General features: G+C 42.9%; 1 protein-coding gene across 1 annotated transcript in view; it reads left to right on the top strand.

The window, feature by feature from the left end:
* ATP9A (ATPase phospholipid transporting 9A (putative)) overlaps positions 1-14876 on the top strand; it is a 95785-nt gene that overhangs the window by 68745 nt on the left and 12164 nt on the right. Inside the window, exons 18-23 of the mRNA XM_044297369.1 lie at positions 880-1050; positions 1473-1571; positions 1654-1743; positions 3966-4110; positions 7481-7545; positions 10752-10907. Coding sequence (XP_044153304.1) covers positions 880-1050; positions 1473-1571; positions 1654-1743; positions 3966-4110; positions 7481-7545; positions 10752-10907 — 726 coding nt within the window. The remainder of the gene's footprint in view (positions 1-879; positions 1051-1472; positions 1572-1653; positions 1744-3965; positions 4111-7480; positions 7546-10751; positions 10908-14876) is intronic.

Here is a 14876-nt window from a genome sequence, read left to right as displayed (position 1 = left end):
AGCTCACGAGCGGACACCTGAACGCAGGTGTGAAAGGAGCCTTACAGTGTTCACCGTACGGGATAAATACATTTATATTTTAAAAATTGAAGCATTCTGGGACATGGCATTGTATATGATGTTTATTTTTTTTATTGTTTATACTTTAACTGAGGAAAGGGGGTTTTATTATTTATTTTTTATAATTTGTAACTTTCTTTAATTGCCCTAGGAGACCATAAGAAGCAATTTTACAATGCATTGAATTGCTAATGCAATTCTTTGCAGATTTGCTATATTGTTATAGAGCCCAGCCACCTGCAGAGATCGATAGGAAAGTCAGATCGAAAAGCCCTAGTTTCTTCAGAGAGACCAGAGCTTTCAGAGACAACCAACAGCTCCCCAATTGTCGCATGGTGAGCTGTTCAGGACCCAGGAGCGCAGTGTTCCTGGTTTTCTGCTCTCAGTTGCCATTGTCACATTTGACCACAGCATCTGAGCAGTTAAATGCCTGCGATCGGTGTTATTGCCGATCGCAGACATTAGCCCTGGGTATCTGCTGTGTGAAAATGGTGCTCGCTCCACTTGGTGGCTGTCATCAAGGGGTAATGTCAAAGTGACAGCAACGTATATGGCTACGGGTAAACAGATTGTAGCCAGTGGTAACATATACTGTACTGTCAGATTTTCTATTTAATTACAAAAACCTAAAGATTTTTTGGGGTGGCTGATGCCCTCTTCTGCCCTGTAAAAGAGTGGCTACCATTTTGAGTGGTTCGCTAGAATCCAAATTTGTGGGGAAATTCATTACACAATTTGATTCATTTAGAATGAATTTCCCCATCTCTAATAAAGAGATTTTTCACTCTTGACTGTATGTTTTCTTGGTGTGTTGTCCAGGCGCGATACGTACAGGCAAAGCTCAGTGTCCACGACCGCTCATTAAAAGTGGCCACTGTGATTGAGAGCCTGGAAATGGAGATGGAGCTGCTCTGTTTGACCGGGGTTGAAGATCAACTGCAAGTCGATGTCCGACCCACCCTGGAGACTTTGAGAAATGCTGGTATGAAGGTACGAGGAGTGACTGTAATCATGGCTGAAGTTTTGGTTTCTTCACAATGATAAATGGCCATCAAATTGCAGCATTTGTCACTTTATCAATATAAACCTTGCTCTGGATGTAGCCAGCAGTATAAAGAATGGAGGTTTCATTTCTGGCTGTTATGAGATGTAATAGGGCATGTGTATTTAGGAGATCTGCTATTAACTAGATGTGAAACCTTACATACATAAAGTCATAGCCACTACAACTAAAATAGATCCTCTATGCTTTACACTGCAGGCAGCATTAAGTGAACTGGGAAAATATTAATTGTCTTTTTTTTTTTTCTCTCTCTTATGATTCCTCAGCTTTACTTAGAAACAGTTTTAGAGCCTGTTCGTAACATCTCTTCTACTAAATGTCCTCAACACATTAACATTTTTGCCAACAGGTCTGGATGCTTACTGGAGACAAACTGGAGACTGCAACCTGCACCGCCAAAAACGCTCATTTAGTGACCAGAAACCAGGACATCCACATCTTCCGGCCTGTGAATAACTGCTCATATGGGGGGGTGATGGAGTTCTTCAGCAGTGATTTCTTATATAATGAGCCATGTATTATCGTTACAGGTAACTAATCGCGGGGAAGCCCATCTAGAGCTGAATGCGTTTAGAAGAAAACACGACTGCGCTCTGGTTATATCAGGAGACTCTTTAGAGGTAATTACAGATGGCACATAGGGGGAGATTTATCAAGCTGGTGTAAAGTAGAACTAGCTTAGTTGACTATAGCAACCAATCAGATTCTACCTTTTCATTTTCCAAAGGAGCTGTGAAAAATGAAAGGTGGAATCTGATTGGTTGCTATGGGCAACTAAGCCAGTTCTACTTTACACCAGTTTGATAAGTCTCCCCCATAGTGTATACGCTCTGATCAGTGCGGATTCCCCTGCTATGCGGTATCAGTAGCTCTTTCCTCTACATTGGATGTCTGTACAGTATTGTTTCTGCTTTATGGTCCCTATATGGCATTTCCTTTGGATATTTAAGTGTGCAACAGGATTGTAGAGAGTCCAAACATAGCGGAAAAATCTGCAAAATATGTATTAAACAATATTAATTGCTTGTGATATGTGGGAAATTGGAGTGAATGTGTATTGACTCTAAGGAAGAAAATCACTTGGGACCAGTGAATATCCCTCTAAATTTTCCTGAGATATTTTTACTGATGACCTATCCTCTGGATACGTCATCCGTATCTGATCGATGGTGGTTTGACACCCAGGACCCCCGCTGATCAGCTGTTTGAGAAGGCAGCAGTGCTCACAGCAGCGCAGCAGCCTTCTCACAGGCTTTCCCTAGGACAGTGACGTCAGTTGCATTGGTGACATAGCCTAAACGCAACTCAGCCCCATTGAATGTGAATAGGGCTGAGCCGCGACACAGCTGCTATACAATGTACGGTTCTGTGCTCCTGCTGTCAGACCCCTACCGATCAGAAACTATGCATTGTCAGCTGAACCCACTGAAAATGATGGGTTCACTGACAGTCTGATGTGTAATCTACTGCCGAAAGCATATTTTTTTGCTCTACCTATTGAATACACATTCATGTTCTGCCATGTCGAACGTGTATGTGCAACGGGCCCACTAGGCCACACCTGGGGTATCCCTTGCCCCTTAGGAGGTTTCTACGATATATGTCCCTCTTATAGCAGCAAGTAAATGTGACGCCAGCTGCCGTTAAGCAGCGGAAGCACAAGGACTCCCTTTGTAGGTGGTAATGTTGGTACCCACAGGTAGGATTGTCAGAGTGGTGCAGGGTGGCCTACAGTCTCTGTAGATGTTATGTACACGAGTTACGGTGTTCCTACCTGGATATCTGTGGATCCCAGACGTGATGTGGTCCGAAGCAGTGCAAAAGGAGTTGGTGAACTTGGATGCTGGATGAGTAGAATGAATAGAGTCTAGACTTTGTAATAACGTTGAACACAGCTTTGCTTGGCATAAAATGTAATCCAAACAGTTTCCAAACGGTATCTTGATCATCAGCAGATATTGTCTTAACTTTAGCAGGCAAATGCTTCTCTGCAACAATCTTAGCTCTGCTATGCTAGCTGGAGTAAATAGGAACTTTTCCTCTTCTGCTGGAACTTAGTTTAGCTGTAGTCTTTCTCTTACTTTAATCCTAGGAACTTCTTGTCCTGGCTTTGGAGTACCTTAAGCTCTAGCTTCAGCTTGGATGAAGGCAATGCAAGCCTAGGAGGGGACAAGCAACCATGTAGACTTCAGAGGCAGGGCCTCTAGGCCTTGCAGAGCAGGCAGTGCTCTGGTAGCCGACACACAACCTCTCCCTAAGGAGGGTGGACTAGACACTGACTTCTAGCTAACTAATTCCTCCCTCTCTAGAGAGGGCTGGAAGGGAACAAGCAGGTTCCTCTCCAGGGAAGCTAATACTGCCAATGTTGCCACCATCTGCTGGTAGACCAGGCAATTACATGAACATAACCAGTTTCAGGAATAAATATGCACATTATTAGGCAATGTTATACATTAGCACATAGGAGACGGTAGCAATGCGCCAAAAGAAGTGATAATGGCACTCCGGGACATTACATATGTATATAGGGGAACTGGAGGGATTTTGGGGAGAGAGCTGTCAGTTGATCATTTGGCTGACAGCTCCTGAATGTGTGTGAGCACCCTAACTACCTAGATTCTGCGGTCACTACTGACCAAGGCATCTAGAGGTTTAAGAGGCCGGGACTGGACTGGATTTCTACTTTTAAATTTTTTTGCTAAAAAAGATCATGACAAAATGTGTTGCACTCAAACCCAGAATGTTAAATGATAACCCTTCCATATAGTGCCTCCTGTTCTGGTCTCTCCAGACAGACTTGTGTATCGTCTCTGCTCACACTTCTTGTTTGCTCATCTATCAGGTTTGTCTGAAATATTACGAGTATGAATTCATGGAACTGGCCTGTCAGTGCCCGGCTGTCGTCTGCTGCCGCTGTGCCCCCACTCAGAAAGCTCAGATCGTGCGCCTCCTGCAAGAACGGACAGGAAAACTCACCTGCGCTGTAGGTACGAGAGTGACCTCAAATTGTAACCTCTGTATTCTCCCTTGTGTGGTCCAGTAAATTATTCGGCAGTCTCTCAGGATTACCCCCGTGCCTTCTTTCTGGAAAGTAAAATGAAGCAAATCAAAAACCTTTAGCAGCCGTAAGAAAAGCCTCATATTCAAAGGACAGAAACGGACGCGTTTCATGTCTGTTTCCAGACACGAAGCTGTGGTGATACACATGCCCTGCACACCGCCATCATACACTGCTGTCCTGGGGCACCTGGATTACACACTTTCCTGCCCCTCACATGAGACAGGATACTGGCCTGTACAACAAGATGTATCTCAGGATCCAGGATAAGGGCTCGTGCACACAAATGTATTTTTGTCCGCATCCGATCCATATTTTTGGCAGGTCAGATGCGGACACATTTACTTCAATGGGGCCGCAAAAGACACTCGTGTGCTGTCTGCATCCGTATGTCTGTTCCTCTGCCCCTGCCAAAAAATGGAACATGTCCTATTCTTGTCGTTTCACGGACAAGGATAGGACAGTTCTACAGAGGGCAGGGCCTTCCGTTTCGCAAAATGCATAACATACCTGGCTGGTATCTATGTTTTGTGAATCCGCAATTTGCAGTACCGCAAAACAGCCAACGATCGTGTGCAGGAGCCCTACATCCGACTCGTTGTAATCAAAAGTTTTGCAATGTTCTAGTAAACTATGGTGGAGATTTATCAAAATGGTGTAAAGTAAAATGGGCTTAGTTGCCCCTAGCAACCAATCAGATTCCACCTTTCATTTTCCAAAGGAGCTCTGAATAAATGAAAATTTTAATCGGATTGGTTGCTATGGGCAACTTAGCCAGTTTTTCTTTATACAAGGTTTGATAAATCTCCCCCTATGTTTTTTCGATTTCACCATTTCAATATCTCTGGTTGCTGTCAGTGAAAGGAAACAGTCTTGTTGATTTGCTGAAAATGAAAACCTGTACAGATACAATTGTAATAATTCTCAGCTGTGAGATGTATCAGTCAGGAAGGGTTTTCAGCCTCGGAACGTAAATGACTATCTTTCCATTGAGTGACAGCCAGCATTGATCTTGGAAAAAAATGGTGTTAAATTGAAACATAAATTCTTTTAGGCTGCAAAACAGACACGATTAGGACACGTTCTATAACCTGCAGAACGGTGACACGTATGACATCCATGTGTGGTCTGCTCTTTTTGTGGCCCCATAGAAAATACAGACGTGTGCATGAGGGAGAAAGTTGCAGAAAGTTTCATTTTACACATGCTGAAAAACGGTTTCAAAGGTTTTACCAAAAACAGTGACTGAACTCTATTCATTATAGATAGAGTTGAGCGAATCCAATCCAACAAAGTAGGAATATGATCCGAATTTCAGGATAAAATCAATTCGGCGCAAAGCCGAATTTCCTTGTGATTTTGGTAGCGAATCGATTTAACCTGAAATAGTGTAAAAAGCAAAAAAATCATACTTGCCTCCTCCATTTGCTCACGACGGGCCGGCCACCGCCATCTTGATTGAAGATCTGGGACAAAATCCCGTGCATGGTGACGTATGACCGTCACCATGCCAGCGCGGCAACATCATCTCAGGGCAGCGCAAGATCTTCAAGCAAGATGGTGGTGGGCGGCCCGTCGGGAGCAAATGGAGGCGGTAAGTATGATTTAATTTTTTAGGTTAATTTTACACTGTATTATTACTCTCAGATGCCGCAATCATGTATGAACGTGGCATCTGAAGGGTACAATGACGGGGGCGGCGCTATCGCAGCTCTCGGTCATTGCACCTGCTACTTACAACAACAAAAAAATGCGCCACAAAGCAATTCTGCAAAAAGATCCTGATGTGCAGGTGCACACTACCATGGCTAGAAACACAAAGAAAAAATTACAATACAACAGCACTCTGCAAACACAAATAATCTACAATAATGTCATAATTATAGAAAACATTCTGGTGCTAATGCTACTCTTATTTTGCAAATTGGAGATGCTTGGCAAATACATTTTGTACAAAATAATTTGAGCCCATCTGGCACACGTCAAGGCGATCTCTGTAAGACGGGAAAATAACACTAAATCCTACCTGTTATGTGTCATAATGGCCACCATAAAATTCAGGGAGTGCAGGTTCCACATGCATGCTGGATCCACTCTGCTTTTTACCATTTTTGGTGCCAAAACAGCCTCCATTAAATCCAGGGATGCAGGTACCAACATGCATGCTGAGCCCACTCTATACCTCTCCTTGTTCCAAATGGCTTCCAATAAATACAATGAGGGCAGGCTACAGCTTTTGGGCTCATGCACACGACCGTATGCCCTCCGAGACAAACGGTCCGTAAGCGGGCCATATGTCCCAGAGCAGCATACATCGTGCACACGGGAGCACACAGCATCATAGGTTACTATGATGCTGTGCGCATCGTGCCTTCCGCTGGGCTATTGTCCCACACTCATAATATCATACTAGTGCGGGATGATGCGGTCCTCAATACGGCAACGGGCAGCACACGTGTGCAGGAGGCCATACGGATGCATTTCCGTATGTGTTCCTTTTTTTTATGGACCCATTGACTTGAATGGAGCCACGGAACGTGATTTGCGGATTTGCGGGTAATAATAGGACATGTTCTATCATTCAATGGAACGGAAACATGGAAACAGAATGCATACGGAGTACATTCCGTTTTTTTTGCGGAACCACTGAAATGAATGGTTACGTATACGGAACGCAAAAAAACAACTTGAAAACGGTTGTGTGAAAGAGGTCTAACGCAGACAGGCCGTTATGCACCAAAATGGTAAACAGTAGAGTGGACCCAGCATGATTGTAGAACCTGCACTCCCTGAATTTTATGGTGGCCATTATGGCACATAACAGGTGGTATTTAGTGTTAGGGTTCCTGTCCTATAGAGAACGCCTTGACGTGTGGCAGACGGGCTCAAATAATTTTGTACAAAATGTATTTGCAAAGAATCTCAAATTTTCTAAAATAACCTCATCATTAGCACCAGAATGTTTTCTATAATTATGGCATTATTGTACTTTATTTGTGTTTGCAGAGTGCTGCTGCATTTCTCCACAAAGTAATTAGTCATGAAGCGAATTTTTGTAGTAAAATTCGGCGAAGTAGCCAAATCAAATTTTCCAAAACTTCGCTCATCTCTAATTATAGCCTCAGTATTTCTATTGCAGACACTTCACAACACCACACCCGGATTAGGGGCTATGCATCATAGAGACAGTACAGCCGTGTGAATGCGCCATTGCTACGTTATATGCTGGTTTCTTACTCCTCCTTCCTGAATCTTGAAGAATGTACTGAATCTTCACCTTTACATGGCTTGTCTTCCAGGCGATGGTGGCAATGATGTTAGCATGATCCAAGAAGCAGATTGTGGTGTTGGAGTTGAAGGAAAGGTGAGATTTTCGAATTTCTTTAACAATTCTCTATCAGACAAAATTTCAACGTACAGTAATATCACTTGAGCGCCCCCTGCCCTCCGGTGTAATAAGTGGACTGCTGACAGAGTGATTCCAACTACTTTGTACTAGAGAATGGTCAGGGTAGGTTGCTACAAAATGTAATTTCTGCAGAAAAGGGTTTCTGCAGATTTAGCCATGGATCTCGTAACCCATGTGGCTTTTGCAGCAGATTTCACCCTATGCATTGCAAAAGAGGAAATCTGAAGTGTAAGTCCACATGCTGTGGATTTAAAATCCTTACTGCAGGTAAATTTCCATTCAAAATCTGTGCAGATTTTATTTTATTTTTTTGCAGATTTCGTAGTATCTCCTCCACTTTATTGCTACTGTAAACGCTGCAGATTTTTCGCCTGCAATTCCGTGGGAAAAAATCCACAGCATATACACCTTGTAGGACCATACCCTTCTGCAGTATTCCTGTGCAATACTAAAGGGGAACTCTATCTAACTTTATCTCTGACGTGACAGAAGGGGACATTGCTTTGGTGGGAAGCACTTGTATTTCTACAAGACCCTTCAGATGAATGGAAAAGCAGCCTTCTCAAACTGCTGATCGTGGGGGTCCTGGGTGTTGGACCTTCACCGTTCAGATACTGATGATGTAGTCTAAGGCTGGGTTCACACCTGAGCGTTTTACAGCGCGTTCCTACGCGCTGTAAAACGCTCAACAAGGAGAAACCAATGATTCCCTATGGGAATGGTTCACACTTGGGCGTTTTACAGCGCGTACGATCGCGCTGTAAAACGCCCGACGCTCCAAAAAGTACATGAGCGACTTTTGGGGCGTTTGTGGCCATAGGACACTGTAGTGAATCACACAAACGCGCGTCAAACGCGCGTTTACTATTACAAAAACGCGCATAAAAATGCGCGTCAAAAACGCACGTAAAACGCGCGTTTGCGCAACGCTCAAGTGTGAACCCAGCCTAAGGATAGGTCATCAGTTATAAAATCTTGGAAAACCTTTTTAAAACTGCATCCAAAACTGCATTGGAAACAGCGCATGTGGTTTTTGGTGCAGTTGCAGTGTTTACAGATGAAATGTGATTTTATAAATGTTTTCAACCATAAAATACGCAATGAAAAGTACATTCGGTTAAATTAAAGTTAAATTCGGTTTTAATGTAGTTTTAACCCCACCTAACTGCACTCTCTGAAGGCATCGTTACACCTAAAAATCTATTGCAGTGAATATAGGGCAATGCGCTTCAGCGGTGGTGCAATAACTGCTTCTGAACACAGAGGAAAATAAAATTGGCTACTTTCACATTAGCGTTTTTCTTTTCCGGCACAGAGTTCCGTCACAGGGGCTCTATACCGGAAAAGAACTGATCAGGCATATCCCCATGCATTCTGAATGGAGAGCAATCCGTTCAGGATGCATCAGGATGTCTTCAATTCAGTCATTTTAACCGATCAGGCAAAAGAGAAAACTGTAGCATGCTACGGTTTTATCTCCGGCGAAAAAAACTGAATACTTGCCTGAATGCCGGATTCTGCATTTTTTCCATAGGAATGTATTAGTGCCGGATCCGGCATTCAAAATACCGGAATGCCGGATCCATCCTTCCGGTCTGCACATGCGCAGACCTCTAAAAATGAGAAATAAATAAATACCTAATCCGTTTTGCCTGATGACACCGGAAAAACGGATCCGGTATTGCAATGAATTTTTCTGCCTGATCAGGCATTTTTCAGACTGATCAGGATCCTGATCAGTCTGAAAAATGCCTGATCAGTCAGAAAAAATTACATGCGTTTGCATACAGTTTGCCTGATCAGGCAGGCAGTTCAGGCAACGGAACTGCCTGCCGGAATCAAACAACGCAAGTGTGAAAGTACCTATATATATATATATATTTTTTTTTTCTTTTGGGTCACAGCGACCCCCACCGCACTGACAATGTCTCCTCAGCTTCATGAAGTTTATTGAGCTGATGTTTTTTGGCGTTGTCAGCTGTCCTAACAATAAAAATATGCTTTTGATAAAATTCGGCAAATAGACACAATTCTGTCACCAATAAGATGCTGAACAGATGTTACAGATGCTCCATTCCAGTTCTGACTCATCTCCTAACATTAATCACTTGACAACATGATGCAACAACCTGCAACACTGGGATTGGCGAGAATACAAAAAGGGGTGAATCCTCCGCCAACAATATCCTCTTCTGGTGCCCGTACTGTAGGGGAGGAGAGGTGCCACTGGTTAGTGCAGTCTTGTAACCATTAATGTAATAGGCTTCTATAAACTAGGGCATTTACTATGATCAGACATATATTTGCCCCTTTGGAGGAATCTGGTATTATTGCATTTTAAAGGGAGTCCTGTCACCACATATTAGACTGATCAAATAGCGTTATATGTGCCACCGAGAACTTAAAAACGGTACCTTTGTTGTATCTAATGGAGTTTTCTTTCAGCCAAAAATGAACTTTTAAGATTCTGTAAATGCGCCCTCTCAAGTGCCTCAATCGTCCGAGCCCCAGGCAGCACCTCCTCAACGGCTCATAACCCCGCCCTCCGTGTGCTTTACTCTCCTCCTCTCTCCTTTTCCACTGCGCCCGCTACGTATTTGACCTGCGCAGCCGCAGTGGAAAAGGAGAGAGGAGGAGAGTAAACGGGTGGGCAGAGGCACACGGAGAGCGGGGTTATGAGCCGTTGAGGAGGTGCTGCCTGGGGCTCGGACGATTGAGACGCCGCCCTGGGCACTTGAGAGGGCGCATTTACAGAATCTTAAAAGTTCATTTTTGGCTGAAAGAAAACTCCATTAGATACAACAAAGCTACCGTTTTTAAGTTCTCGGTGGCACATATAACGCTATTTGATCAGTCTAATATGCTCAAATGTGGTGACAGACTCCTAAGCTATTTATTGTTTTGTTTTTAGCTAGAATATGTTATTATTTAGTTTAATTTACCACCTTTATCGGGCTAATGACATTACTGATCCCACACAGTCACTCAACAGCCATGACTGTGCCCTGTGATCTCCCTTGGGCAGTGAGTGGTCCGTGGTGGCGGAATCCATAATGGAATTCTTAGATAACCTGAACTTTGTACGCCGAACTTGAAAACCCACGTTTGCTCATCCCTTATCATAGACAGACCACAGATTGTAACTTGCTCTTGACTTTCAGGAAGGGAAACAAGCTTCACTAGCGGCAGATTTCTCCGTCACACAGTTTAAACACCTCGGCCGCCTCCTGATGGTTCATGGACGGAACAGCTACAAAAGGTCTGCAGGCCTGAGCCAATTTGTCATCCACCGGAGTCTGTGTATCAGTACCATGCAGGTATGGAATAAAACTGCGCACTGCGAATAATGTTCTAATAGTCAACATCTACAACTATTCTAAATTCTCCTGCAGTGCCGTATGGTCGCCTACATAAATATAAAGTCACTTTACTAATACATCACATTACTTACATTGTCCAAATCCTAAATTACATCCTGTGTTATCTTCCAGAGCTGAACTTCCTATTCTGCTGGTGGATATTGGAAACAGCTCATTCAGTTTTTTATTATTACACCAGAGGACGGTAGATTGCCTGGTGAAAAGACCATGCTTCCCAGAATACAAGCCAGCAATGCGAGCTCTGTGCAGACATTGAACAAGCTAAGAATGCTGGGAGATTTCAGCTTAGAGTACTTTCACACTAGCGTTTTTTCTTTTCCGGCATAGAGTTCCGTCCTAGGGGCTCAATACCGGAAAAGAACTGATCGGTTTTATCCCCATGCATTCTGAATGGAGAGCAATCCGTTCAGGGTGCATCAGGATGTCTTCAGTTCAGTCACTGAACAGCGTTTTGCACGGAGGAAATACCGCAGCATGCTGCGGTATTATCTCCATCCAAAATTCTGGTTCAGTTGCCGGAATGCCAAATTTACATTGAAATGTATTAGTGCCAGATCCAGCATTAAAAATAGCGCAATGCCAGATCCGTCCTTGCGCAGACCAGTAAAGATGTGAAAAAAATATATAACTGATCTGTTTCTCCGGATGACATCCGGAGAGACTGATCCGTTCTTACAATGCACGCATCCGGATCCGTCTACAAATGCTGTCCGTTTGCATGCAGACGAAACTACTTGCCGGATCACTCTGCCGCAAGTGTGAAAATAGCCATAGAAGCCCGGCAGAATCGCTAGAGCAGAGCTGCAGTATAGTACAGGAGGTAACTCTGGATCCGTACAGGATAAGTAATATAATATATGTACACAGTGACTCCACCAGCAGAATAGTGAGTGCGGCTCTGGAGGATAATACAGGATGTAACTCAGAATCAGTACAGGATAAGTAATGCAGTATATGTACACAGTGATTCATCTAGCAGAATAGTGAGTGCAGCTCTGAAGTGTTATACAGGATGTAACTCAGGATCAGTACAGGATAAATAATGTAATGTATGCATACATCTACTGCACCAGCAGAACAGTGAGTGCAGCTGTGGAGTATAATACAGGATGTAACTCAGGACCAGTAAAGGATAAGTAATATAATGTAATATAATGTAATACACAGTAACTCCACACTTCTTACGTATACTCTATATTCTTGATAAAACAAACTAATGCTACATAAATGTAAATCTTTGCTCTGCCAGACCCACCGATATATCATTAATCACTGATCACATTTTATATGCAGTGATGACAGTATGTTTTTAAAAATGGTCATTGGCACAGGTCTGCTAGTGGGAATTAGTGGAGGTCCTCCACAAATAGCTGGTTTGTAAACAGAAGGAAGCAGTACAATTGAGGTGGTGACAGAGGACGTGGTGTGATGACTAATACGGTTTAATAGAAGGAAATTCTTGTTTCAAACAATGTTCTACTAAATAAACAAGCAGACTCAGATTTTGGATGTGAGAGCATGCGAAGCTTTTATACTAGGATCCCCTTCACGTACCCAGCACTGTAAAAAGTATTACCCCCCCCCCCCCCCCCCTTTAGACTTCTTAATGTTAATGGGTTACATCGAATTTCACTATGATTTACAGGCATTTTAATTATAAATATTGTATAAAAAATGGAATAAAAAACTACTCGCACCCCTATTCACGTCAGTATTTGGTGGAGAAACAGCAATGACAGCCTTGAGCCAGTGTGAAGATGTCCCTATTAGCCTTAGGGCTCCTGCACACGACTGTATCCGTTTTTTCAAAACGCACATACCGGCTGTGAACCTGTCTCCATTTTTTTGGGGTCCTGCAGAAATGTCCCATATGTTCAATTTTTTTTTTGCCATGGGTGCACCCAACACACGGTGTGCTGTCCGCATCTTTTGCGGCCCCATTGAGATGAATGGGTCTGCAACTAATCCGCAAAAAATGCGGACCAAAACTACGCCGTGCGCATGAGCCCTTACAACTCTAGATCTTTGTAGAACTGTTGAGTATCTATCTCAGGTGGATGTTAGAGGTCATCGTCTTGCAGTTTAAAGCAGGTAGTGACACATAGAAAAAAGAGTGTATGTCGTTATTATTTTATCATTGTACATTTTTTATTTATTCTATTTCCTAAACATGATTATGAAGGCTGCCATCTTGCCTGAACGGTTGTTACCAGCATTTAGAGAGATGCTTTACAGCAGCCCCCATGGACCAAACCCAATGGAGAGGAGCTGACCTCATTGACTTCTATGGGAGATTTTTCTAGTCACGTTCTGTGAACATTGGTCAGGAGGGGTTAAATAAGCTGTGATATCTCCTATTGTGAATAATGGACCCTGTGTTATCTATATATATAGGTGATGTTATTCTAATCCTGTCTGTAATGATAAGGAGATGACTGCAATGTAGAGACCAAGAAGTGGCACCTTTAATTAGGCTTGGTGGCCAGTGTGAAAACTGCAGGATTTTATATAAAAAATATAGATGGTGACATGGAACATTCAACATAGATGTTTTCATGGAAGATTAAATATAACATCACCAATTTTAAAAAAATGTGTTTAACATAAAAACGTGATTTAAACAATAGCTCATTTTCTGAGGACACATTCCCTTTAGATCATCGGGTGATCATATACTGTCTGTGAACACCTAATAATGTCCCTGGGATGGCAGGAGGGAAATGACGTCTGTTTCTGGCGTTGTCCTCAATCGTGTTATTATTCATAGGTACAGTCGGTATTTGGTTATATCTGGATGCTATTACTATATAGATTCCACATGGGTTGTCGATTGGCTTTTCCAGACTTCCAAATGGTGAATAACCCCTATTCCCCGAGTGATAAATGGCAGACCTGCCATTCAAGTTTTATTATGCAGGGGTCCTGCTTTGCATTTGGTGCAGGGGGACAACACTGGGGTGTTATGTACATTTTAAAGTTACTCTCCATATCCAGGTCTAAAAGGACCACAAGCAGTGACTGACCAGTCAGAGCCATCACTCTTCACTGCATTTACCAACCCCTTTGCAATGACCATTCTCTCATCGGTCTTATCGACACAATCAGGTGCCGAAGTAAGCAAAAGTGAATGCAGTCTGTGCAACAATGCAATGAGGTAAAACACCAGCTCCACAGGATTGTAGTAACTGCACAATACACCTTACACTTTCACCCTAAACTTCCTCTCCGGAGAGTATAATACCGGCCATGGTCATTGTTCTGCTTCCTCATTCTCAGTGACCTCAGATAAACTTGGCCAGATCTGTAGAATGTCCCCTGCTGATAATGTATACGCATCACAGGCTCGATGTAGTTGTCATTTCTAAGGAATGAATTGCCTTTGGAGTAACTATGAAACAGATTTTTTAACATTTCTTTAAAGTCTATGTACATCTTCACAACAATGCATAGGTCTGCAAAAGCGCTCCTTAAGCCACCATGATGTAACTGTTTGTCATGAATTAAATGCAGTTACATCATGATGATTGCACAGGCACAGCTAGATTCCCACTGTAACAGCCAGGATTGGACACAACTCCCATCTAAATGCAGCATTCAATATCAACCATTGCATCTAGGCATTAGACAGAAGGAGGGGCTTCCCTCTGTACCCACTGCCACCTGCGAACACAAGCACCCAGTGCCTATTGGCTGCCATGGCAGCTTAGGGCCTAACAAAGGCCTTCACGCCTGTGATGACTGTATGCCGAAAGCACAGCCTAATAGACTAATAGTTTTACACTTTCTGACAATACTGCTTTGGGATACTATACCAGAGCATTATAAAAAGATCAAATGATCTCATTGTGAAATAAACTGGTGGATCTAAATGAATTACTGAAATAAATGAAGTTTGTTAAAAAGAAA

This window comes from Bufo gargarizans, chromosome 6 (assembly GCF_014858855.1).
Source record: "Bufo gargarizans isolate SCDJY-AF-19 chromosome 6, ASM1485885v1, whole genome shotgun sequence".
In the NCBI taxonomy this organism is placed as follows: domain Eukaryota; kingdom Metazoa; phylum Chordata; class Amphibia; order Anura; family Bufonidae; genus Bufo; species Bufo gargarizans.
The sequence above is the reverse complement of the archived record's forward strand: the minus strand, read 5'-3'. Positions and strand labels throughout refer to the sequence as shown.